Genomic DNA, 23,064 nt, shown 5'->3' with positions numbered 1-23,064 from the left:
TTGGGTGGTACTTGACTGTCTTGTTCTCTTATACAGCAGTGTAAGTGGAGATAAAGAAATGCTTGTGCTGCAGGTAGGGCCCAAATGAATGTTCTACTTTTGTACTTTGAGACAGTCACTCACTGTTGTGACAAATGTTTTCTTAAGTTACTTGCTTGAGTGGTCTGGTAACGGAGCTGCTATGTTAAAAGCTTTCTTCAACCTCTTGAAACTTGTTTTCCTTCAAGGCCTTCAGTTGAAGCTTTTACTTGAGAATCTCAACTTCCAAGCCATTTTCTTTTTTAGGAAAATGAGTATAAACTTTAAAATGTGAACTCCTAAGATTGCAATTTGGAAACCAGGGAACAGTTCAGTGGCTGTTGAAGTGAAGCAGTATTACACTTATTTGTCAGACCAGAGAAATTTATTTTGTATTTAAATTGATTTCCCAGTAGAGTAGGTGTAATGCACCTCAGCAGCACTGTAAGCATTTGTTCACCGTGTTCAGTAGAGCTCCAGGAAGCCCATCGGAATCCAGGTCCACCAGTGCTCCTCAGCTGCGTGTGCCACACCACCGCCTCTCCTATGTGCTGCTGCTCTGCGTTCGCTCCAGCAGAACTGCTCTTACTGTCAGGTGGTAAAGGATTGAAAGAGAACTGACGGAGCTGGAATGGAGAAGGAATTATTTTCAAACAAAAGATCAGACTGATGATAGCCATCTCCTTTACTCTGAACAAATTCTGATTCCACTGTTCTGGCCTTATACACCAAAGAAGAGGAAGTGTGCAACGGGGCAGCTTTGACAAGGATATTAATGTTGTTGTCAATGATTGTTTATAAAATAAAAGCAAAGACAAAGCTCCCGTGAAGTTGGAATTACAGCACCATCTGTAGCACGCTGTGCACCAGTACCATGCACTGCTCTGCCATGCTGAGTGACACAGTAAGTTTAATTGTATGCACACATAGTGGAAAAAGACTAATGCAGTTGTAACCTTGCACATTAAGATAATTGGGTGCAACTTCTGTTCAGACTTGTACTGGCTAACGAAAGGCTGAATCACTCTGTTGTAGATAATATAGATAAGAAGAAACAAGTATTTGTCATAGGGTGTTATTGCTGGCCCTTGGGCAAGTGTTTTCAGTTTGGATTTGCATTTTTTATGGAGTTGGGTGGAGAGAGTAGTTTCATACTGAGTGTGCTGTCACTGAGCTAAGTTAAGGTCCTTTATTCCCTTTGAGGGTATTACGAAGTCACAGGCTTGTCAGGAGATGGAAGCTTCAGTAGCAGCTGTGGAAGCATGCACCAGTGCTTACTGCTGCTAGGCATCAACTTGAATGTGTCCCACTGAGGATTACCGTGCAAATGCTTCATACTTTGCAGAACTAGGTCGTAATGCTAACCACTAATGAGCAATGATACTGCATTGTACTTAAAAATTAATTTATCCAAAACCTTTTTTTTTTTTTTTTTAAATGTGAGGTGATGGTTTTCATGTTGAAAGAATGCTCAAGTATTGGGAATTAATTGTTGGTTAATACTTATTCTATTTGAATGAAGTCATCCAAAGTATGAAAGTTGGTGTTCCTACTGTAAATCCTCAGTTGCTATTACAGAGAGACTTCCTGGGTGTTAAATGTGTGTCAGACTTGGAGCTTCCATTTAGGAGGTGCCTCATACTGAAAATTTGAGTCCCTTGTGTTTGTATGTATGTGGAACTGATATGTAGTATTTTCTATCGATTATTGTTAGGTAGAAGCAACTGTGGACAACACTTGTTGCTGTTAGAAGATGGAGAACAACGTAACTACTATCTCTCGTGAAGAGCTTGAAGAACTAAGAGAAGCATTCAATAAGATAGGTATGTTTTGACTAAGACAATCATAAGGTTGCTAGTAGCACTGCAGAGCCATGTATGCTTTTGCAGAAGAAATCTTTGTGGATCAGTTTTTGATAGCACTGTTTGTTTGTTTTTTTTCCCAACAATGACTAAGAAAATAGAAACGCTTATTTTAAAACTTCTTTTCACTGAAACTGTATGTTTGTTCACATCTTTGAATTTCAGCAATTAAATCACATAAATTAACTGAACTTTTCATGCTGAACAGTTGCAATGTTTCTGCTATTGTATTTGCAGTATTGTAGGTCTCAAAATTCAGTTATTGGAACTTGTTAAATCTGAAGAAAATTTTGCTTTGGTAAAACTCCTAAATATTCTCATCCTTATTATTGATGTGGATAACTGACTCAGTTTCTGCTTGCCTTGCATTCTTTCAAATAGTAATTTCTCTTCTAGTTTGGATGTGATTTGACGTTTTAAGTTAACTAAAATAAATAAATAAAACAATAGTTGTCTTAGCAACAGCCAAAATCAGTGTCAGTACCTCCAAAATGTACTTGGAGAGAAAATAATCCTACTTTAAACAAGTGAAAAGTTTATTGTAGGGCTAAGGCATGGGAATCACTTGATTAAAAACTGTGAAACAGCTTAAGCCAAAAAGTCTTTGGTATTAGATCCCTCCAGTTCAGGAAAGAGACTACTAGCAAGCTCTGTATTAGAAATGTGTAACTTTGTGAGTAATGTGGAAAACATAAAATGGGTATTATTCTGTTTCTGTAAATGCAGGTGTCAGGAGGTATCCACTAAAGCATGAGGAAGTTTAAAACAAGAGGCAGTGACTTTTACTCATGACAAATAATAAAACTGTGAACAGACACTGTTGACACTGTTTTTGAGGGCAAAAATGTCTAGAAATGCTAAAGGAGTAAGATGATGTCCTTTGAAGATAATTTGTGAATTTGTCATAAACATAATCATCCTGATGCAGTGTGTAGCTCAGGATAGCTATAGCCTCCAGGAGCTGGAAAGACTGACCGAAGAAATACCTTTGTGTACATCTGTCAGTATAGGGACACCCGTTCGGGTAGTTGGCTGCTCACTGTGGGTGCTGGACAGCTTGTTTCACACCATCTGCACTCTACTTGCCAAAAACCATTTCTTTCGTTACCCTAATATATGCTTTCTGTAAAACATAATAAATACAATGTAGCTTTTCTTTCATCTTTTCATTTCAGTATCTTTGTGAATGAATTGCTTGTAGCAGCATTGGTAAGCTAAAAGAAAATGGATGTATTTATGTCTCTGCTTGTCACCATGCAAATTATCTCAGTAAAAGATGAACTCAGAGAACTAACATGGCCAGTAATCCAAGTGAGATGGGAGCATGTCTTCTGCTCTTTAGACCACACCTGTTATTGTATGTGTTGTTATGTGCCTGATGGGTAAGCCAGACAGTGGATGGATTAGTACGTGCAAACAAAGCTTCACTGTTCAGTGGTTTGTGAACTGTGGGTTGTATCCAGAATAAAAAAAGTCATTATTACCTTTTTTTAACCTTTTGTTAGCACTGCTTTCTTATGAAGCAATGCAGAAGCTAGTTAGTTTGGATTGCATGGAAATTAGTGAATAAGAGTTAGCTATGGCTAACTATGGCTATGAGATCAAAGCATAGTTCTCTACTTGCCCTTCTTTAATGGACTATATATTCATTCACTCTGGTATTACTTGCTGAGTTCTTATCTTAGGAAAAAAAATGAAAGGCATATTTACTAGTGAATCCAAAAAACAAAGGTGGAAGCCCAGATTTATTAGAAAAGTGGCCAGTTTACCTTCAGTCTGTTTCTGACTCCTGTTACTCATGACACTCTCTTCAGTTACTTAGATCACTTGGGGATATGCTGTTAATTCACATTTTTGAGAACTTTGATGTGTTGATGAGACTGAAAATTGTTAAGCATGAGAACAATGGACATTATGTCCAGCACGAGTTAAGCTGGTTATGATTTCTTATACTTCACTGAACGTTGTAGTCAATGGACAATTGCTGTGCATAAAGGTACTTTCCATTGAGTAGACCTTGAAATACAGGTGCAATTATTTTAATAGGCGTACTTAAACTCTGCTTTTATAGGTACGTGTTTACAGATAAGTGTGTTTAAAAAAAAAAAAAAAAACTTAAAATGTGTTTATTTATGCAATACATTAGACAAGAGTATTTTAGGTCTTTCAAATGGTGCTTTATTGTATTAAGCATTCAACAGCTTTCTGTACTCAGATTGGCCTAAGATCAGAGAATTTGTATTACTCACAATCGAAGAGCAGAAATATTACGAGTTGCACTGAATTTGTGTTTTTATGTGATGTGACCATTCCCTTCCTTGTACAACTGTGGAGCTGCACCACGTCTTGCTGAAAAAAGCATTCTGATTCTGTCTGTATGTGGACGTTATTGCTGTGATTTCGGGAGCCCACTGTAAGCAAAGGAAGCAGCACAGATTGCTACCAACAGAGCCAGTCAATAGATTAAGCAAAGTCACCTTTAATAAATAAATACAGATCATCCTGGATTTATTCTTCACAATTAAGCCTTATCACATCAAAAGTTTTCAAGACAAAATCTCTATCAGGTATTAGGATAAGAAAGTTTAGACTCGTGTAGCGTTTTTGTGAGTGTTTTAACAAACATTTGCATCAGATCTGAATTTGCTAATTGCAGATAAAATAATACTGACAGAACATAATAATTGATCTTTCTTTCACTTTAAGATTTTCTTGAGAACTTTGTTAGTCTTAAAAAAAAAAAAAAAAAAAAAAAAAGCTTAAATGTTGCTATCTACTGATTTGCTATTTTGTCATCTCTGTGCTTTTGGATTGTAAGATAGTTCCTGAGAAAATACAGAGCAAGATGTCACATCTCCCATCTGGTTGTGTGTAATCCACAAGTATTCCTTCATGCTTATGTGTGTATGTGATGAAGTCACAGGAAGAAATATTATTTTCCTACAGCCGTATTTCTTGCGCTTTATTTCTTTTCAACAATTATTCTACGAGATTTTAATAAAACCAGCTTGTGTTTTCACTTTGCAGATATCGACAACAGTGGATATGTGAGTGACTATGAGCTTCAAGACCTGTTTAAAGAAGCAAGCCTACCTTTGCCTGGTTACAAAGTTCGGGAGATCATAGAAAAGATTTTTGCAGTAACAGATGGCAACAAAGATGGGAAAATAAACTTTGAAGAATTTGTCTCTGTAAGACGTTCCTTTTGGACTTTCTTAAGTTCAGTTTTTTGGTCTTTAGAAAATGAATATGAACTAATTATTAAGCTACTTTTAAAGGAATATAATGTGATGTTCTTTAATGTGCGTGGCGTGCTTAAAAATCTACATGTGATATGCATCTACAGTGTATTAAGGGATGTGTGAGCTGGATACAGGAAAGTCTCTTTCAGTAGCTCTCTCCAACTTTGCAGAAAGTGCCCTTTAAGAGAACTGCTATTAATATCATAACAAATATAATGTTTAGGTTGAAATACAAAGGTAATGTTATGCTGCTCTGCCATCAGCTCCTTTAAATACCCAACTGCTGGTTCTTTCTACAGTGCATCCTGTAATCATAGTGCTATGTCAGATGTTACTTTGCCTGTCTAATATGATGGGAGTCTCTGTACCATCTAAAAATATATTTTCTTAATATCAGTTTCAATTTCCTTAAAAGCTAGGGGCTGGACTACAGATTTAAGAAACTCTTGGTCAACTGTTGCCCTGGTAATAGAGTTGTTCATTAGATACCAGCCTTTGAGATCTATTTTGTGATACACTAATGTTTATGCTACTGTATTCAATATCTCAGTGGCTACTTCTTATGGTGATCAAGACAAGGTTTTTTTGACCAAAATTACAGTGAGCACATTTGAAGTGCTTAGGTTTTTTTTTTTTTTCTAATGTAGGTCACAGTACTTTAAGAGAACCAAAAACTTTTGAAGCTGTTGGTTTGTGTGTGTTTGGTGATGGCTAGCTTTTGTTTTGTATTTATAGTATTGCTGCTAATTGCAGGAGGTTGCTTATTTAACTAGTTACTGTTTCCTTACAAGATTCTGTTTTGCACTGGTTCATAGGTGAGGTACAATTATTTGATCGAAATTTTGAACTGTATCTGTAACATAGTTATATATAACAGAATTATATCTCTTACCTAAACTTCACTGTCAGTTCTGAGATCTCTACAGCACAAATTCAGGATGAATCACTATATCTAATGTGGTTTATGTTGTAGGCCCTTGGAAAAAATCAGTCCACTTGCTTAAGGGCACGTGTACTTACTTGTGGTGTAGTAACTTTTTTGTTGCAAAGCTTATAGTGAAGCAAGTAGAAGAAATATGCTCTAGTTGAAAATGTGTTTTCAGGAGTTACTGTAAATAACAAAGGTAGGCAGGTCCTTTACTGATTCTTGAGGACTTAATTTCAAACAGTTACTTAAGTATTAAATCATGAATTATCAATCACAAAATGCTCTCTGTCTTTCTTATTCCAGTTAATTCAGGAATTGAAAAGTAAAGATGTTAGCAAGTCTTACAGAAAGTCAATAAACAAGAAGGTGGGTATTACAGCACTTGGAGGAACATCAGCAATATCTACTGAGGGGACACAGCATTCTTATTCAGGTAACAAATTTAGACTCCTTTTCAGTTTTAGTGGAGAGAAATTGACTCATCTAGAGTGCAGTTCATCTGACCTAGCCTAGATTATGATAAGATGAACTGTACACTAGAATTTCATGTCTGAGGAATGTGATGAGGTTCAACAAGAGCAAGTGTAGGGTCTTGCACCTGGGGAGGAAGAGCTGTGTGCATCAGTACAGGTTAGGGGCTGACCTGCTGGAGGGAAGCTCTGCTGAAAAGGACCTGCTGTGAATTTTCTTGCTTTCCTTGAGAAAATCACCAGTTGTTCAGGGGGTGCAGTAAGGCAAAGATAAGTGTGTTACGGCCATTTTCCTTTCCATGTCTGGCTCCTATGAAGCTAAGGAGCTTTACTGCAGATGAACCTCTTTAGTCTAAATCTGGTGTTAAGTGGTACTTGTTCATGGAAATGAAAATAACTTGTTTCACTGATATTTTTCTTTTCAGAGGAAGAAAAAGTTGCTTTTGTTAATTGGATAAATAAAGCTCTACAAGATGACCCAGACTGTAAGCACATTCTCCCCATGAATCCATCAGATGCTAGCCTTTTTAAATCCCTTGCAGATGGCATTCTTCTTTGGTGAGTGTGAGGCTTCATGAAAGAGAAGAAACTATTCTTGAAGGTTAAGTGCTGAGCACAGTGATATGGATTGAAAACCCCTGGCAGGCTTTAACATCAGGACTTGGCTAATAAATATTTTAACCAGTGTGTAGGATGGGGAAAAATCTGTTTGCCTGTAGAAATTTTGTTTTTTCTACATTTTCATGTGACTCAATGCATATATTACAGAAGTTTTTTTTCTCTCCTGATCAATAATCATAAATGCCAGAAATATGCAGGTTGTTTATAAGGGAGATAATTACGCAGTTTGCTTATTCATTAGATGATATAATTAGAAGTCTTTACAACTTGAAATATAAAGTTACTAGATGTACTAAATCATAGGATGAAAGGAATAGAAATCTGAGTTAAATCTGTTGCAAAGAGTGCATGGCTTATCTTTCAGCTCTACTCTGCTGTGATTTTGTATTTAGTGAGTAATAGTTCTTAGCACGATGGTAACAAAGCTGCAGATCATCATGGATACAGAATATTGTAGGAATGCAGTCCCGAAGAATTACTTAGTACAAATATTTTCTCTGGAGACCATTTAACTCTGAGTAGTTCACAGTTACAATCTCTCACTATCTCTATTTGATAACAGGGGTGTGGTCTGTTACTTAGTATAAAATCACTCAAATTTCTTTAAGTAGTATTATGTAGGAGTTTTCTATATAAATGTACAATTATTTAAGGAGAAAAGGTTTAGAGGTCATGGTTGTCTTTTTAATCTTGTCAGACATTAACATTTGAAACTAGCTGTAAATATTTCATAAGCAATAGTGAAATATCTGTGAAGTGAAAAAAATGAATAAACTGACTTTTCTTTCTTAGCAAAATGATTAACTTTTCACAACCAGATACAATTGATGAAAGGGCTATTAATAAGAAGAAACTAACTCCTTTCACTATTTCTGTAAGTAAATCTACTGCTTGAGTCTTCTAATCTCTACTTAATTGAGGAAGATGTGTCAGCAAAAGTGATCTACAGAGACAGAATAAGCATACATAGTGTATCCGTGCACTGGGAAGGAAAAAAAAAAAAGTAATATGGCAGCTGTCTTTTTCTCCTTAGAATTTTTCATCTGTCTCAATCATTGACTTTACTTTTAGTATCAACATGTTGAATTGCTGTGATTTTTTTTTTTAAATACAGTTTGCTCAATTACAATTTGAGATGCTTGAATAAACATCAGGCTGTGTAAGGGCCAAAAAGATGACTATGATGACAACAATCTCCTTCATAGGACAAAATTCCATATTAACACATTTCTCCACAATATGAAGTCCCTGGTGTTTTGAACAGTATTTTCTAATTTGTATATGTGATTCTTTTGCACTATAAATAAGGCTTTGATTTGTGATCGAAGCAGTGGAAGGTGATCCATAATTTTTCAGTGGGTGCACGTTAAGCAGTATGAATAATGTTTTCAATTATCTTTTGATGAGAGGTATCAGTCCATGAAAAATCTCTTGCTGTATAATGGTTACCATTGAACTAATCACTGCTATTTGTAGCTTCAGAAACTTTTAGAAAATTTTGTTTTAATATGAACAAATCTACTAAGGTTCACATCCTCATAAAAATATAAAATGTTGCTATTCCAAATAGGAAAACTTAAACCTCGCTCTGAACTCAGCATCTGCAATTGGCTGTACAGTGGTCAATATTGGATCACAAGATTTGCAAGAAGGAAAACCACACTTGGTATTGGGTCTGTTGTGGCAGATAATTAAAGTTGGTCTTTTTGCTGATATTGAGATCTCTAGAAATGAAGGTAAGAGTAATGCCAACTCTGGCAGTTCGTGGAGTTCTAAAATTAACTGCTTAGGAACCATGGTGGCAGTGATTTCTTTCAAACTTCTTTTCAGCTCTCATCGCTTTGCTAAATGAAGGGGAAGAACTGGATCAGTTAATGAAGCTTTCCCCAGAAGAGCTCTTGTTACGATGGGTGAACTACCATCTGACCAATGCAGGGTGGCAGAAAATCAGTAACTTCAGTCAAGACATTAGGGTATGTTGTTATCATTGATAATTTAATATAGTGGTATTAAAGCATGCCATGCATAGAAAACAGATGAGCCAGATCAGGAGTATTTAGAATATTAACCATCTGCTTTTTCTGTATGTATGTTAATCCTACATTTTTTCAACAAGGAAAGAACCTTTCCATCTCATTCTGTTCAGTGGCTCGTACTGCATATTTTCACACCACAGTGCAAAGTGATCATTTCCAACAGGGCCGTATTCAGGACAGTTTCAATGTTCCAAATTTTTTATTAGAACAACTTAGGACAATTTGTATTACCCAATTAGTTGCATTTTTACTTGGCCATCTTTCTCTGCTCCTGGATTTGCAGACACCCATAATTTCTTTCTTTTGTTCTTTTAAGGAAGAAGAGTATGACTTAAAAGCCTCTCTTGGTGCATATGTGCTGATGTTTATTGCATTTTGTACCTAGCATTTTTACAGAAGAATAGGAAGCAATTTATGGAAAGAATTATTCAGAGAGGTTTCTGAGGTAGCTTCTATTCCTTGATCCAGGGATTGAGCAGCCCCTTTCAATCACTGTTTTGCTGATGTTCCAATTTAATGACCCAAGACATACTGGTTCCTCGTGCTCATTTTCAGTCATTCTGTATGAGGTATGCAGAGTACATTAGTAAGTCCACTTCAAGAAACAGAGAAAAAAAACTTTTAAAAATAAAGAAAATGAGCCAGATTCCCTGTGGTGGTAAGACACCTTTTCTGCTCGCTGAAGAAAAAATCAGATTAACTGCTAGTTAATAGTTTTTTTTGGTGTTACTGAGAAGGCTAATATTAAAGCAAACTAGGGTTTTGTATGAAAACTGCTTAGAGATTAGAGATGTCATATGCTATGTCAGAAAAGTATTAAATACTTTCAAAACTACTAGGTTATTGGTTTTGCTGGTTTCTTTGTGGGGGGGAAAGAAGAGAAGAGTACTAAAAACTGAATTTGTCACTAGATTAATCTTGAAAGAACCACTTGGTCTTATTTTTAATTCTTTTTACTTAGTCCATTCAGAAAGAAAAGTCTAAGAAAGTGTTGGTTTAAAAAGAAGTGTGAATGAATAAAACAACACAGAAAAAAATTCCAGGTTTTTTTTTTGTTTCGTATTTTTGTGGGTAACCTATATAAATTTGCATTCATTGTAGATCGCTAGTTCAGATCCAGCAGCATTAATGTAACTAGCACTGTCCAGAACAATCAGCTAACATTACTGTTCTTTTATCTGACTTAACAAGTTCTATATGAATGCTATAATAAAATGGTTCAAAATCCATATTCACTGTAATTAGAGTGGCATATTTCTGACTTGTGTGGCTTTTCAATCAGACTGTAATAGCAGCATATAGCAATGAAAAGCTATATATTTGCTCAATTTCTTAACATCATGCTTCTGTTGCAGGATTCCAGAGCGTACTACCATCTGTTAAATCAGATTGCACCCAAAGGAGGTGACGCTGATGAAATGCATGTTAAAATTGACTTTTCAGGGTTTAATGTAAGTATCCTGAAATCTGAAAAACAGAATGAAATTTTGAGACTGTATATGTATCCAACATCCTAGCAGCAAGGCTGTCTCAGAATCCCATTTGGCTTTTGTAAAGCATATGCAACCTCAGCGAGATTCCTCAATGCCATGGAAGATGAAAGGGAAAAAAAAGCTCTAGTAAAGTTCCAGAGCACGGCTGAAACAAGATTATGCATCCTCCAGTCCAAATTTTTGAGCTGCTTTACTTATGTTAGTGTCCAGCTATATTATGGGGTTGGGTCCTCTGATGTGAACGTTACAATATCCTGCTTCTGTTCTGTTGGAATTAAAGCAAGGAAAAAAGGGTATTTTAATCTTTCCTCAGGCTAAATAGCGTTCAGAGAGAACGTGCTAGTCTTTCCAATAAACAGCTTGGAAGTGAAGTGTTTCCTTGTGAGTTGTAAAGGAATAGGACTGCTGAAAAGCCTATCTAGATGTTGAAAACACTTTTCTTCAGGCTACTTAGTGATGCTGTTTGGAAAATTTACTTGGAGAATGCATTCAATACAAAATTGAACTGACTGCCTACAGTATATGTATAAATCTTAAATGAAACCTCATTATTTGCTGTAATAAGGAAAACTCAACTGAAAATTATGTGTGCAAAATTTTCCATTATAACTGAGTTTCAGTCGTTTCAAATTCCTTCAAGAAGAAAGATTTACTTGTTGTTTTAGTTTTCATGAGGAGTGAGAAAGAATGGTGGGGTTTTGTTGCTTTTTTCCCCAGTAATTTTCTATAGTTTATAGCTCATTACAGAAAAATGATTATATAAACCATTATCAGTAACATGCATTTTTGTTCTACGGTGAAGTTATGGTTGAGTGTAATGGCTTTGAGTTACTGACTTTATTCCAATAGTAAATCAATTATTAATTTCCCTCTAAATATTAACTTCCTAGTGCTGTGAAGATAAGAGGCAAAAAGTATGTGCTACGCAGTTCTGAATTCTTAATTATTCTAGCTAGATTAATATTAAAGAAAAAACAATTATAAGCAAATTATCTTTTCATACACCTTGCACATTACACCAACTGAAAAGATTTGGAGGGAAAATATTTGAAGGAAAACAAGGTGATGTTCTGAAAAGTCCAGACTCTTTTAAAGAGGATTTTGGAGATCATCTGTAATTTACTGTATTTGAGAATATCACTCTAAAGCAGAGATGATGAACCTATGGCCCATGTTTCGGAATGCATGGCGAGGGAATCAACAGCTTGGAAACAGAAACATAATCTCTGGCTGCTGTGATTCATGAGGCATGCTGAGCAGTTAGCCACAAAAGTAAAGGATAGAATGGAAGTGGAAGGAAAAGGGGAATTGTATCGGGCGAGAAGAGCTAGCTCAAACTGTGGAGGATCAAGATTTGCTAGACTGCAGATTTGGACTGTTACAACTTAATTTTTTTTCTTTTCTTGTAGGATAAGAATGACTTGAGGAGGGCTGAATACATGCTCCAACAGGCAGACAAATTGGGCTGCAGGCAGTTTGTAACTCCAGCTGATGTGGTTGCAGGCAACCCTAAACTCAATTTGGCTTTCGTTGCAAATCTCTTTAACACATATCCAGCCCTACACAAGCCTGACAATTCATCTTATGATCTCACTTTATTAGAAGGTACTCAACTTACTAAGAATATAGAAGAGAACAATGTTAGTGATTTCTGCTTAAGTATCCCTTCTAAGCTGTGATGTAGGATCCCTGTGTGATGGTTGCTGTGTAAACACCAGCATATAGAGCTTTTTCATTAGCTTTCAATATAAGCCTGTAGTAGCAGTCCCCATAATTGCAAATATTGGAATGTGGAATTTTGAATTGCTTACATTAGCCTGACCAAAGGATATTTGTGAATAACCTCCTGTCATTCATTTGCACTAGCAAAACCTGTCCACTTATTCCCTTTCTGGGTTCTTCTTGCCATAATGTTTCTATTTTAGCTAATGAACAGGTTCTAGCTTTTCTAATTGGGAAAGCTATTACTGTGTTATAGTCTTTCAAAATGCCTTCACAGATTTTGTTGCTGTATGCACGCATATGGCACGCATGGTTGATTTCCTTTTAAAAGAGGAAACTTAAACAAAAAAAAATTCTGTACCAGTTACCTATATTGATCCTAGCGTATCACTAAGCTTGTACTTTAATTATACTGTTCAGAGCCCTAATGCTAGGGATAAAGGAATAATTGATAGCAGTCTTTGGCTGTTACCCTTTTTGTGGACCAGCTAATCTAGGATAATGAAACAGTCCTGCCAGTCTATTTCACAGTTGTTCACTGATCTCAAAGGAAAGGTGAGAATGAGGGTTGACGCACTTGGGAGAATCATCAACAATGTTAACACATTCCTCTGCACTGCCTACTCCTGCCTTCCTCATACTGTTCCTATCAGGTTTCCTTTCCATCTAGGTGAGTCCATCTTCCTTTGCTTCTCACTCTTTCATAAGTTGCTGCTCTGCTGCATCCCTGTTTCACAAATCTTGTGTCCCTCAGACCCCTCCTGTTGCAGACTTCCTGCTTTTCTTGTTTCATGGGTGCCAGCTGTTGTAGAAGTATCAAAGCACAGGAGGTAGTCTTCCAGCCGTGATATCCCTAGTGCCTGCAGTCCCTGCTGTCCAGGACAAATCATTGAAGGAAAGCCCTGCTCTTCCTCTACTGCAGTTTTGTTGGAAACATATACTTTTGAAATTGTGTATGGGAGCTGTGTGAAGGTCGAATATATTCAGTTCAGCTCCTCTGTTCTGAATATTAACTTGCAGCTGAGATTTGATGGGTCAAATTGATAAGAATTATCATTGGCATTTCAAAGAAACAGATGAACTACTTTCTGAACTTTGCTGAAGTACTTAGATAAGATCCAAATTTCAGACAAAGCCATTAGGAAAAGTCTTCATCACTTGCATGCCAGATTACCATTCTTTAATTGACAGATTTAAGTTAAGGAATATTTTAGGGATGGATGATAACCATGCCATTGTTGTATGTCTAAAGGCAAGTAGAAGACTTCTCTCTGCCCCTAAATAATTACTCCTTTGTTGTCATATAGAGCTCAATCATCAAAAGATAATGTTGTTCATGTGTTTTTCTGCTTGTTTGTTTTTCATAAAGTCCTGTGTTTTGACCAATGTTTTCTAAAAGTAGTTTTAGACAAAATATCAAACGTTCATTTCTTTATAGCTTCGTCATAGATGGTCTATTGTAATCTGACTCATGATTTATAATGCTTTCCTGTTTTGCTTCATGAAATGCAGATTTGACCCCTCCTAATGTAGGTACTGTATTTAGTACTTTTCTGTACTCTGTGAAAGTATTTATTCTGCCATTCTTTCAGTGTTTTTATTTCTAGTGTTTTAATAATTTCTGTCCTTTTATGTTGGTTGATTTTGATATTATTCTTTCTATTGTTTTAATATGCCGCAATAATTAGAAGGAAAAAAACATAGGTCTAATATGATGCATTTAAAATGGGGACAAGGCTTGAACAAGTCAAATACCATGTAGTTCCTTCTGGGGAACTAACTTGTAGGGGCTTTCCTTAAACCAAGACTTAAAGCTGTAGACTATATGTGAGTGAGTAGAGGAAAGCCTTGGAGTTCCTGAGTCAAGTCCCATCTTTGATGGTTCCACCTAAAAAGTATCACATGGCTGTTCTCTTGTTCAAGATGATAAACACTAGGCATAATCAGTAATCTAGGCTAAAAATGATTAAGAAGTCTGGTGATGTGCATTTGTACATAGAGCAAATATTCCTCAGATGAACTTTGAAGGGAAAGGGGAGGACGGGGGGGGGGGAGAACATCTGATACTATGTGGGATGGGAGGAGAAGGGAGTCCTTGGTAAATGCATGACTTTGGGGTGTTGCTATTGCTCTGGGGAAGTTCTCACTTGTAGGAAAGATAGCTGAGTTTGGGCTCTAAGTTGCAGAAAACCTTCCCATTTTTTGGGGGGGGGAATATATGGATATATGTCCTCCCATGTTTCATCCAGTGTGCCTGTAATCTGAGGTTGTTGCTTACTCCACTGGCAGCCTTCAAGGCCTGCTCAGGCCAGCTGAACGGAGGGATCAAATTGTGTTGCTCTGTTACCTTTCAGAGAGAATCTCAGGCATTTGGAACCCTTTGGATCTTGACCATCCCTATGATTCCTCACTCAGTTTCATTGTGTAGTGATCTGAAAGAAAAAAGAGATGGCTATAAGTATAAAGGATACTACCAAATTTGCTCCTCTCTCTTTTGTGTAGCTCTGTCCCCTTTCTGCAGTTTTCCTATGATTTTGGCTATCTGCTGCACCACTCAGCAGAAGATGTGCTCCTGGTAGGATCACAAGGTATATTTTGAATAAAAGAATGGAGAGAAAAAATTGGTCAGTTCTCAGCCATCTGGAAAACTTAAAAACATTGTGTTGCATGATGAAGACATTTGTTTAAAGTTGGCATATTAAATATTTTTATATCGAGTTGCTGATAGACAAAATGGTGCTCTTACTCCTGCTTGCCTACTTCAGATTCTTTTGTCAGTGTTAAGCATGCATTGTAAAATTCTGTCTGAGTGCAGTTGCCAAGTATGTCTTTGTAGCTACACGTTTAGTAAGAGTTCATTAAGTAATCTGCTTGAATTATACTTTATCTTCTTTGATTTTATCTTTTCTACAGAAAAATTCTGATTTTTTTTTTTTAATGCTTTTAAGAAAATGTAGTCCTTTATTGTCTCTTAAATTTTGTGGGAAGAATTGTGAAACAAAGCTGACTGTCTAAAGACTTCACAGAAGAGTATTTTTCTTTCAACATGTGATCATCAATTAATTTTTGTTAATTTTTACAAGTGAATCTCTGAAACAAAATTTTAGGCTGAACTCCATATGTATGATCTCATAATTTAGGAAGGAAGTACAGCAGTAGAGTGAATATAATGTATTAAGTGGAAAGTAACTAATAATCTAGCTGACAGTTTTTTGTTTTTTTTTTTAATAAAATGAGTATTGTTGCAACATGTCAATTACAACTGAAATTTCTCACAGAAATATTTGAGTTCAAGCTATGTTTTGTTATATACATGTGTGTGTATATATGTAGCAGTCCAGGACTTTTTCTACAAAACAAAGTATTTGGGTTAAAGTTATAACCTTTAATTGAAAATAGAGCTATGCCATCACATCAGTTTGGTAGGAAATAACAATAAGGAGGCTTTCTTTTTAATCTAATTATATGTTTGCTTTGCTTTCCTATAGTCAGCATGAATTGCAGAACACAGTGAAACTCTTTTCATACCACATAAACCTCATTAGACAAACTCAGCACCATTATACATAAGGAGAGCAAAGCAAAGTACTCTTCAGATTTGCACGTTTCAGTTCAGTGAAATCTGTTATATCATTCTTTACAGAGAGTTGAAATGAAATGTTCTTTGATGTAGGAGGAAATGGCTTTTGCAGCATTGATTCACGAACAATTGGTCACAGGTCCATTGTTAGGAAATGCTGAACATAGGAAATTAATGTATTAATGTAACCCTAATACAGAGCACTAGTTAAGGGGCTCATAATTACAATATGCAAGAACAATCTAAGTCAGAAAAGAGAGAGGGGTTTTTCTACTGAATCTTTTGCATTTCTCAGAAGATGACTGCAGTGCACTCATAGAATCCATTCTGTTGGAAAATGTCAATCACAGCTGAAACTTCCGGCTGCTCTGGCATTGCCAGTTAAAACTGCAAGAACAACCAGCCCCTGTGGCAGTGTCAACAGCATCACAAATGTTCCCACTGTAATGTTGCCCTGCTGAGCCTCCAGTGTTTAAAAACTGAGAAGTTGAGGTCTGTCGCTTTGGAAGATGTTCACAAATTAACACGGAAGATTTACGTGTAGAGAGAGTAGAGCTGTGGTTACTGGAGTTTGGTGCAATTGCAGTGTCAGTATTAGCCTTTAATGAAAAAGGCACTTCAAACTTATAATGATACTGCTGAACACACTTTACACTGATTATCTTAGTTTTAGGAATTGTTTAGTTATTTGTCACCATCTGCTCCATAATATATTCATTATCTAAAATGAATCCAATCAATGATCCATTTCTGTATTTTATAAAACTACACTTATTAACAAAAATAAAAATAAAAAATAGTCGGATAGGGGTCTCTGTACTCTTTGCCCACAATTGAGGGACTCTGAATTTGATAAGACTGAATTTGATAACTTCTCTATTGGCCAATAGAGATTATTATGAAAAGGATGAACTCATTTTTGAGGAAAAAAATGTCATATGGGAGCTGGAACTTGTATGCATCCAAGTCATTTAAACGTTGCTTACTGAAATGTTTTCTCTAAGTAATTTATACAGAATTGTATCTGTCACTGTAGGAGAAAGTAATGAAGAAAGAACATTCAGAAACTGGATGAATTCACTGGGTGTAAGCCCATATGTTAATCACTTATACAGGTAAGGCTTCTTAAGCAATGTTTTCTTCTCACCAGGAACATAATAATGTGTCTGTAAGTATAGTTATCTGTAAGAATACAGTAACAACATGAATTCAAGGAAGCTTTATTTCTACTGAAGGTGGTTTCCAAGCTTCTCTACAGTATGATAAGTCTGCAGAGTCACACTAAGTAGCACTTGATTCAGATATTATACTCGTGATCAAGAAATAGATGTGCGCTGCTAGCATTTGTTGTTTCTGGTTCGCAACTGCTATGAAGCAATGCTCTTTGTAGATGGCTTATAACAAAAAATGTCAGCTAATAGGTAGTTGAAAAGGTTTATTGGGAATGCGATTGAAGTTGGGAAGATGATACTTTTGCTAATTACCTTCTTTCACAAGAGGTGTATATTGGTTTAGATAAGCCTTTAGCAAAATAAACCTGTATGTGCAGATTAAGCATAAGTATTTAACATTTTGAAAAGCTACGAGGAAACATGAATAAATGAAGACTGTTTACCTAGGTGCTGTATACATGTGTACCTTATATAAACAACTACAGCTAGTAAAACTAACTTATTGCTCTACTTGCTTTGCTAAGATTTGTGGAAGTAATGAAATCGAATGTACAATTTAACTGAAATAGTGGCAGAGATGAAGCTACATGATTTAGACCGGTTTCTCCACAGGCTGACAAAATTTTAATTTTGGTGACTGGAATTTTTCTGCAACATAATACATACTTTCAGAAGTCTCATCCTTAATGAGTCTTAATAAGATTTTCATTTTGAGTATCAAATTTTGTACTTAAAAATATTGTTTTACTCTCATTTAGTGACCTCTCTGATGCTTTAATAATCTTCCAACTGTATGAAATGACTCGTGTGCCAGTTGATTGGACTCATGTCAACAAACGTCCTTATCCTCTACTTGGTGGTAATATGAAAAAGGTAGGTACACACTACAAATGCAATTTGGTTTCACAGGCTCTTTTTTCATTATTTGTATTTATTTTTATTATTGCATTTATTTTTAGATTGAGAATTGCAATTATGCAGTAGAACTTGGGAAGACAAAAGCAAAATTCTCTCTGGTTGGTATTGCTGGACATGATCTAAATGAGGGCAATCCAACTTTGACTTTGGCTTTGATATGGCAGCTGATGAGAAGGTACGTTGGACATAATACGTGATGTATACGTGTGTGTGTGTGTATTTGCTGCTGTTTCTACATCAAAGGAAATGAAGACAAATCTGCAGTTTGTCTAACAGGTGCACTGATGCACAGTGCATCTGACAGATGTATTCACTGTTGTGCAGCGTTATAATCAGATACAAATGTTTCCATAATCTGAATGAAATTTCACACTTGAAAATAAAAACGAATACACTTCAATATATAAAAGTATTTTAAAATTTTTGGAATCAAATAACCATTTAAACCTTTTACAAGTGCAAAAGTGACTTTTAACTTTGAACATTAACAATGTTTTTAAACAGATTTTTTTTGTTATTTTTTATTATTAACCTGTGAAATACAGGAGTTTGCGTAAGGAGGAGTAAAATCTAAAACAATGAACTGAGTGTGATTATACAGTATATTTAAAATGGGCATTCTGGAGAGTCATCTCCAAGCATCCCTATTGTAAATCATAAAATCCCTATAATATGTCATAAATATATACTTATAAACTTATATGTAATATATACTTATATGTAAAATATTATATATGGAAGTGTATATACTTATTTTTACATAATGTGTAATGATTGAAACAACAGCAGTGTGTGTTCATGTAAACATTGATTTATACATTGACAATTAAAACCTTGCATACTAAAAAAGTAAAATTTCATGTTTTTCAGCAAATATAAAAGTATGTAAAATATTGTATTTAAATTGTATTTATGTAAAATATTGTTAATTTCATGTATTTTTCTGGAAGCATGGAATAATTTAAATATTTGTGAAATCAAAAAAGAGATTATGTATGCTATAGGCATTAAAACGGAGAATTTAAGCCCTCGCAGCTGTAGTAATTGTAAAATTAAAATCTTGCTAGTGCACTGACCACAGATATTAATTGATTTCAATACAAATTATTTTATGGCATCTATTTTCCACAAGTTCATTTTCTTACATCTACTCTGGAATACTCAATGCTTTTTCTTTCTTGGGCTACCCCAATTCAGTTGTCAAAGTGACTGAAAGCAAGGGAACCATTTAAGCTTATAAAATAAGATTTCTAATGTGTTCAATAAGTATAGAATGAAATAACATCCCAGAGTTAATAATGTTCATTGTTATTTCATTCTTCTAAAAACTGAGAGCTTTCCAGAGCAAAGTAATTATGAAGAGAAATACTTGTTGCTGCGTTAGAGTAATATTCTACTATTGCTTGTAGCTTTAGTTCAGACTTATTTTCTTTATTCAAGGTATACTTTGAATGTGCTGTCAGACCTTGGAGAGGGTGAAAAAGTTAATGATGAAATTATTATTAAGTGGGTGAATCAGACACTTGCAAATGCAAATAAGAAAACTTCAATTACCAGTTTCAAGGTAATCAAATACATTTACCTTTCTTCTTTCCACCTGTAATCATATCTGGGATTTATAACCTAATTACTAGGAGTTTAGGTTACGGAGGGAAAATTCTGGGTTTTTGGCTTGAATAACAGCCGTTCGAAAGTGAGTGTGTGACAGAGCCACCAGGGGGAACCCAATATAACCAGCAACTTGTGTCTTGAATGGCATTTTTGATATGCCACAGGCCTGATATTGCCATTATTGGTCATTATCCAGAAATAATTCAAAATACTACCTGGAGTTTTTCCCTGTCAGCAAATATGAACGAACTGATAACTGAAGCTTTCCTTTCACAGACTTAAAATGTTAAAAAGTGCTTAAGTTTAAAAAAAAAAAAAAAAAAAAGTATGTCAGGTGCATCATGCAGTGTGAGTCTCATTCATTAGAAATGCCAGTTATGTGATTGCACTCACACACAAATGTAGCATTCATAGAGGGGTTTATTTGTATGTACTGAAACAGTTGTGTCAATGTGCTTTACAACAGAAACGTAAGAACCTAGCAAGTTAAATATTTAAAAGCTTCCCATGTTATGACATTGAATTAGGTAAGCATTAAGCAAAAGTTAATACCAAATTATTTTTGTTCAACAGAAGACTGCATTTTTATTGTAGGAGGAAAACTTGGTATTGTTCTGCCTAAGAGGGATCGCTTCATCTCTTATTTCTGTGTTTGTTGTAGTAATGTTGATATAAACAAGTTGAAAATAAGATAAACTGTCCCAGTATCTTGAACTTGGTATGCCGGTATTGCTTATTTTTAAGGTAATTGAAAGGATGGTAGACTGTCTACTGATGGTAGACAGACAAGAAACTACTGGTTTAAGGAGACATTCTTCAGCATAATCGCTGTATTACTGATTTTTGACAATGTTCATGCATATATTGTCTTTCCCAGTTTGAACTCATTTCCACACTTTAAGGTAACTACAGCAAACATTGTGTAGCAGAGAATTTGGAGGTCCCTGATACTTCTTGTGGACTGTGAAAGTGAAGTTTTATTGAATTAGCATTAGTTCAAACATGAAAAATTAAAAATGCTTTTTGTTTTTTTGGGGGAGGTGAATCATGAGTTCAATGTCTTCAAGTAGAGATTTTGCCTTTTAAAATTTTTTACTATATCTGAATATATAATTAGTGTGGCTTTGTGGGACTTGGCTGAATTTGAAATCGTAACTCTGGTGATGAAGGCTGCCATGCCATGTGCCTTCTGCGCTGAACTGTGAAGAAGTGGTGCCTGACTCACTGGGACAGTTTTCTGATTGTTGGTTCAACGTCATCTTGCAGTAGGCCGTTTCTCTGCCACGACATTTGGGAAGAAATAATTGCAGTAAATCCTTTTTCTGTTTCAAAAATTGAGAAAAACATGTCCATGTTTCAAAGACTAAACAAATTCCTCATACTAATTCAGAATACCATCTGAGATGCAAAAATGATTGAGTGGGTCATAAGCTACAGCAGAAAATAATTGTATTATGAGAAAAAGAAGAAAGTGAGACTAGTCAGACTAGTCAGAGAATGCAAAAACCTATTTGTTGTCTTTAAAATCTGCTCCTTGGACTTCTTTTTAAGTTCCCTTTTGTCCTTAGGGGAGGGGGAAATTTCTTTGATTTAGTCAATTTATACCTTTTATACGGTATAAATTATTGTGCATTACGGACATTGTGATTTTGATGTGCTAAAACCTCTACACCTCTTGAAGAGGCAAGGTCTCTTTCATTGTGAAAACAAAATAATAAAAGCTAATACATTTCTAATGCTAATCTTTTGAGTCTCTTTTCTTTCAGGACAAATCAATTAGCACTAGTTTACCTGTCCTAGATTTGATAGATGCAATTGCACCAAAAGCAGTTCGCCAAGAAATGGTCAAGAGAGAAAATCTTTCTTATGAAGACAAATTGAATAATGCCAAGTAAGTTTTAAATGAATAGTTTTTATTTTCATAAAGTGCAGAAATGCATGAATTCATGGCTTATTTAATGACTTATCAATTTCACAGAGAGGAATTACACTAATGTTAGTTGATTTGTTTCAGAGAATGTTGTTTTGAATTCTAATATTCAAGAGCTATTTTGTAGCTGTTAAGTCTGCTAGAGCATTTGAGTTCACTCCAGTGCAATTAACTTAATACAGCCTGCTATAATCCCTAAGTTTCTAAGAAACATAAATGTTATGAGAACCAATAGCAAAATGGCTACCAATACAGTTGTTAATACATTTTTTTTCTTCACAATCATGTTCATTTTCACCCGGTGCTGATTTAACAGGCATATCCTGATTTTAAAATCTGTTGTTGCTATGAATCTTGGCATGTTAGTAGATGCTAGTTAAATAATATGTATTTTCTCTAATTTTCAAGGTATGCCATTTCAGTTGCTCGAAAAATTGGTGCTCGTATATATGCTCTCCCAGATGATCTGGTTGAAGTGAAGCCAAAAATGGTGATGACAGTGTTTGCATGTTTGATGGGAAGAGGACTGAACAAAATAAAATAATGAAGAGATTTAACACAACTTCCTGTGATGTTTAAGCATGACAAATGCCTCACAGCTTACGGAATTTCAAAACTTAGTACAAAATGAGAAATTGTATGTACGAATATATTAATTACATCCTGATGTGTTTTTATGAAATTGAATGAAATTTTAATACACTGATTATTTATGGTTGCTACTATTTTCAGAATGTTCATTACAAAATATCTAATTTGTTCTGCTTTGAAAATGAACCAACTCAACTGCATCAATCAAGCTCTGGTTTATTTAGCACGTAACCACCTGTATCATTTTACCTTTCATGTTTTTTGAGCACCTATTGAGAAACTTTTTTGGTGGCTGTTAGTTAAAATTAGTCACACCTGTATCAAGATGCACTCCAGTCCTATTACATTACCCTGAACTTCATAATTTATCATCCTTGCCTTATTCTTTAAGAGTTTAAATCCTGCTGAAACCTGAGTCTTGTCATTGACTTAAGTCAGAGCAAGTGAAGGCCTATGATATATCTGGAAGCTAAAGAATATTCATAAAGCTGATGAAACTTTTTGTGAGAATCATCTTTAAGTGTAGTAGCTTTGCTATTGAGCAAGAACTTCTATGGTCTGTGTCCTGAGGAAAAAAGCATAGTAAGCAGAAATGTAATAATGTTATTAGATCTGCATAATTGTTACCTTTTTCAGTTGAACTACACAAGATTTTTTTTTTAATTTCATAAAATATTGTAAAACATTGTGAACAATAAAAGCCTGGCCTGTCCAGTTTGGGAGTTCACCTAAATGAATTGCATTTCCTTACAGATTGTTTGTTTGATTTTTACTGGAGTATATGGCATATATAGAGAGGATTTGTATAGGGTACGTTGTCTAGGTGAGATCAAGTCCATAAGTATTTTCATACTGATCTTAAGCAAATGT

The 23,064-nt window shown here is 35.3% G+C and overlaps 1 protein-coding gene across 2 annotated transcripts in view; it reads left to right on the top strand.

Annotated features, from left to right (window-relative positions):
* PLS1 (plastin 1) overlaps positions 1–22,312 on the top strand; it is a 38,092-nt gene extending 15,780 nt beyond the window's left edge. Inside the window, exons 3-18 of one of the 2 annotated variants that reach the window (XM_048954548.1) lie at positions 488–922; positions 1,733–1,841; positions 4,908–5,071; positions 6,354–6,483; positions 6,946–7,078; positions 7,934–8,015; positions 8,712–8,877; positions 8,972–9,114; positions 10,533–10,628; positions 12,080–12,275; positions 17,009–17,087; positions 17,903–18,017; positions 18,104–18,237; positions 19,503–19,626; positions 21,440–21,564; positions 22,012–22,312. In XM_048954548.1, coding sequence (XP_048810505.1) covers positions 1,772–1,841; positions 4,908–5,071; positions 6,354–6,483; positions 6,946–7,078; positions 7,934–8,015; positions 8,712–8,877; positions 8,972–9,114; positions 10,533–10,628; positions 12,080–12,275; positions 17,009–17,087; positions 17,903–18,017; positions 18,104–18,237; positions 19,503–19,626; positions 21,440–21,564; positions 22,012–22,147 — 1,893 coding nt within the window. In that variant the 5' untranslated portion in view covers positions 488–922; positions 1,733–1,771 and the 3' untranslated portion in view covers positions 22,148–22,312. The remainder of the gene's footprint in view (positions 1–487; positions 923–1,732; positions 1,842–4,907; positions 5,072–6,353; positions 6,484–6,945; positions 7,079–7,933; positions 8,016–8,711; positions 8,878–8,971; positions 9,115–10,532; positions 10,629–12,079; positions 12,276–17,008; positions 17,088–17,902; positions 18,018–18,103; positions 18,238–19,502; positions 19,627–21,439; positions 21,565–22,011) is intronic. The other variant, XM_048954547.1, reaches the window with a different exon arrangement.
* Positions 22,313–23,064: the final 752 nt, after the last annotated feature.

Source organism: Lagopus muta, chromosome 9 (genome assembly GCF_023343835.1).
Source record: "Lagopus muta isolate bLagMut1 chromosome 9, bLagMut1 primary, whole genome shotgun sequence".
NCBI lineage: Eukaryota > Metazoa > Chordata > Aves > Galliformes > Phasianidae > Lagopus > Lagopus muta.
The sequence above is the reverse complement of the archived record's forward strand: the minus strand, read 5'-3'. Positions and strand labels throughout refer to the sequence as shown.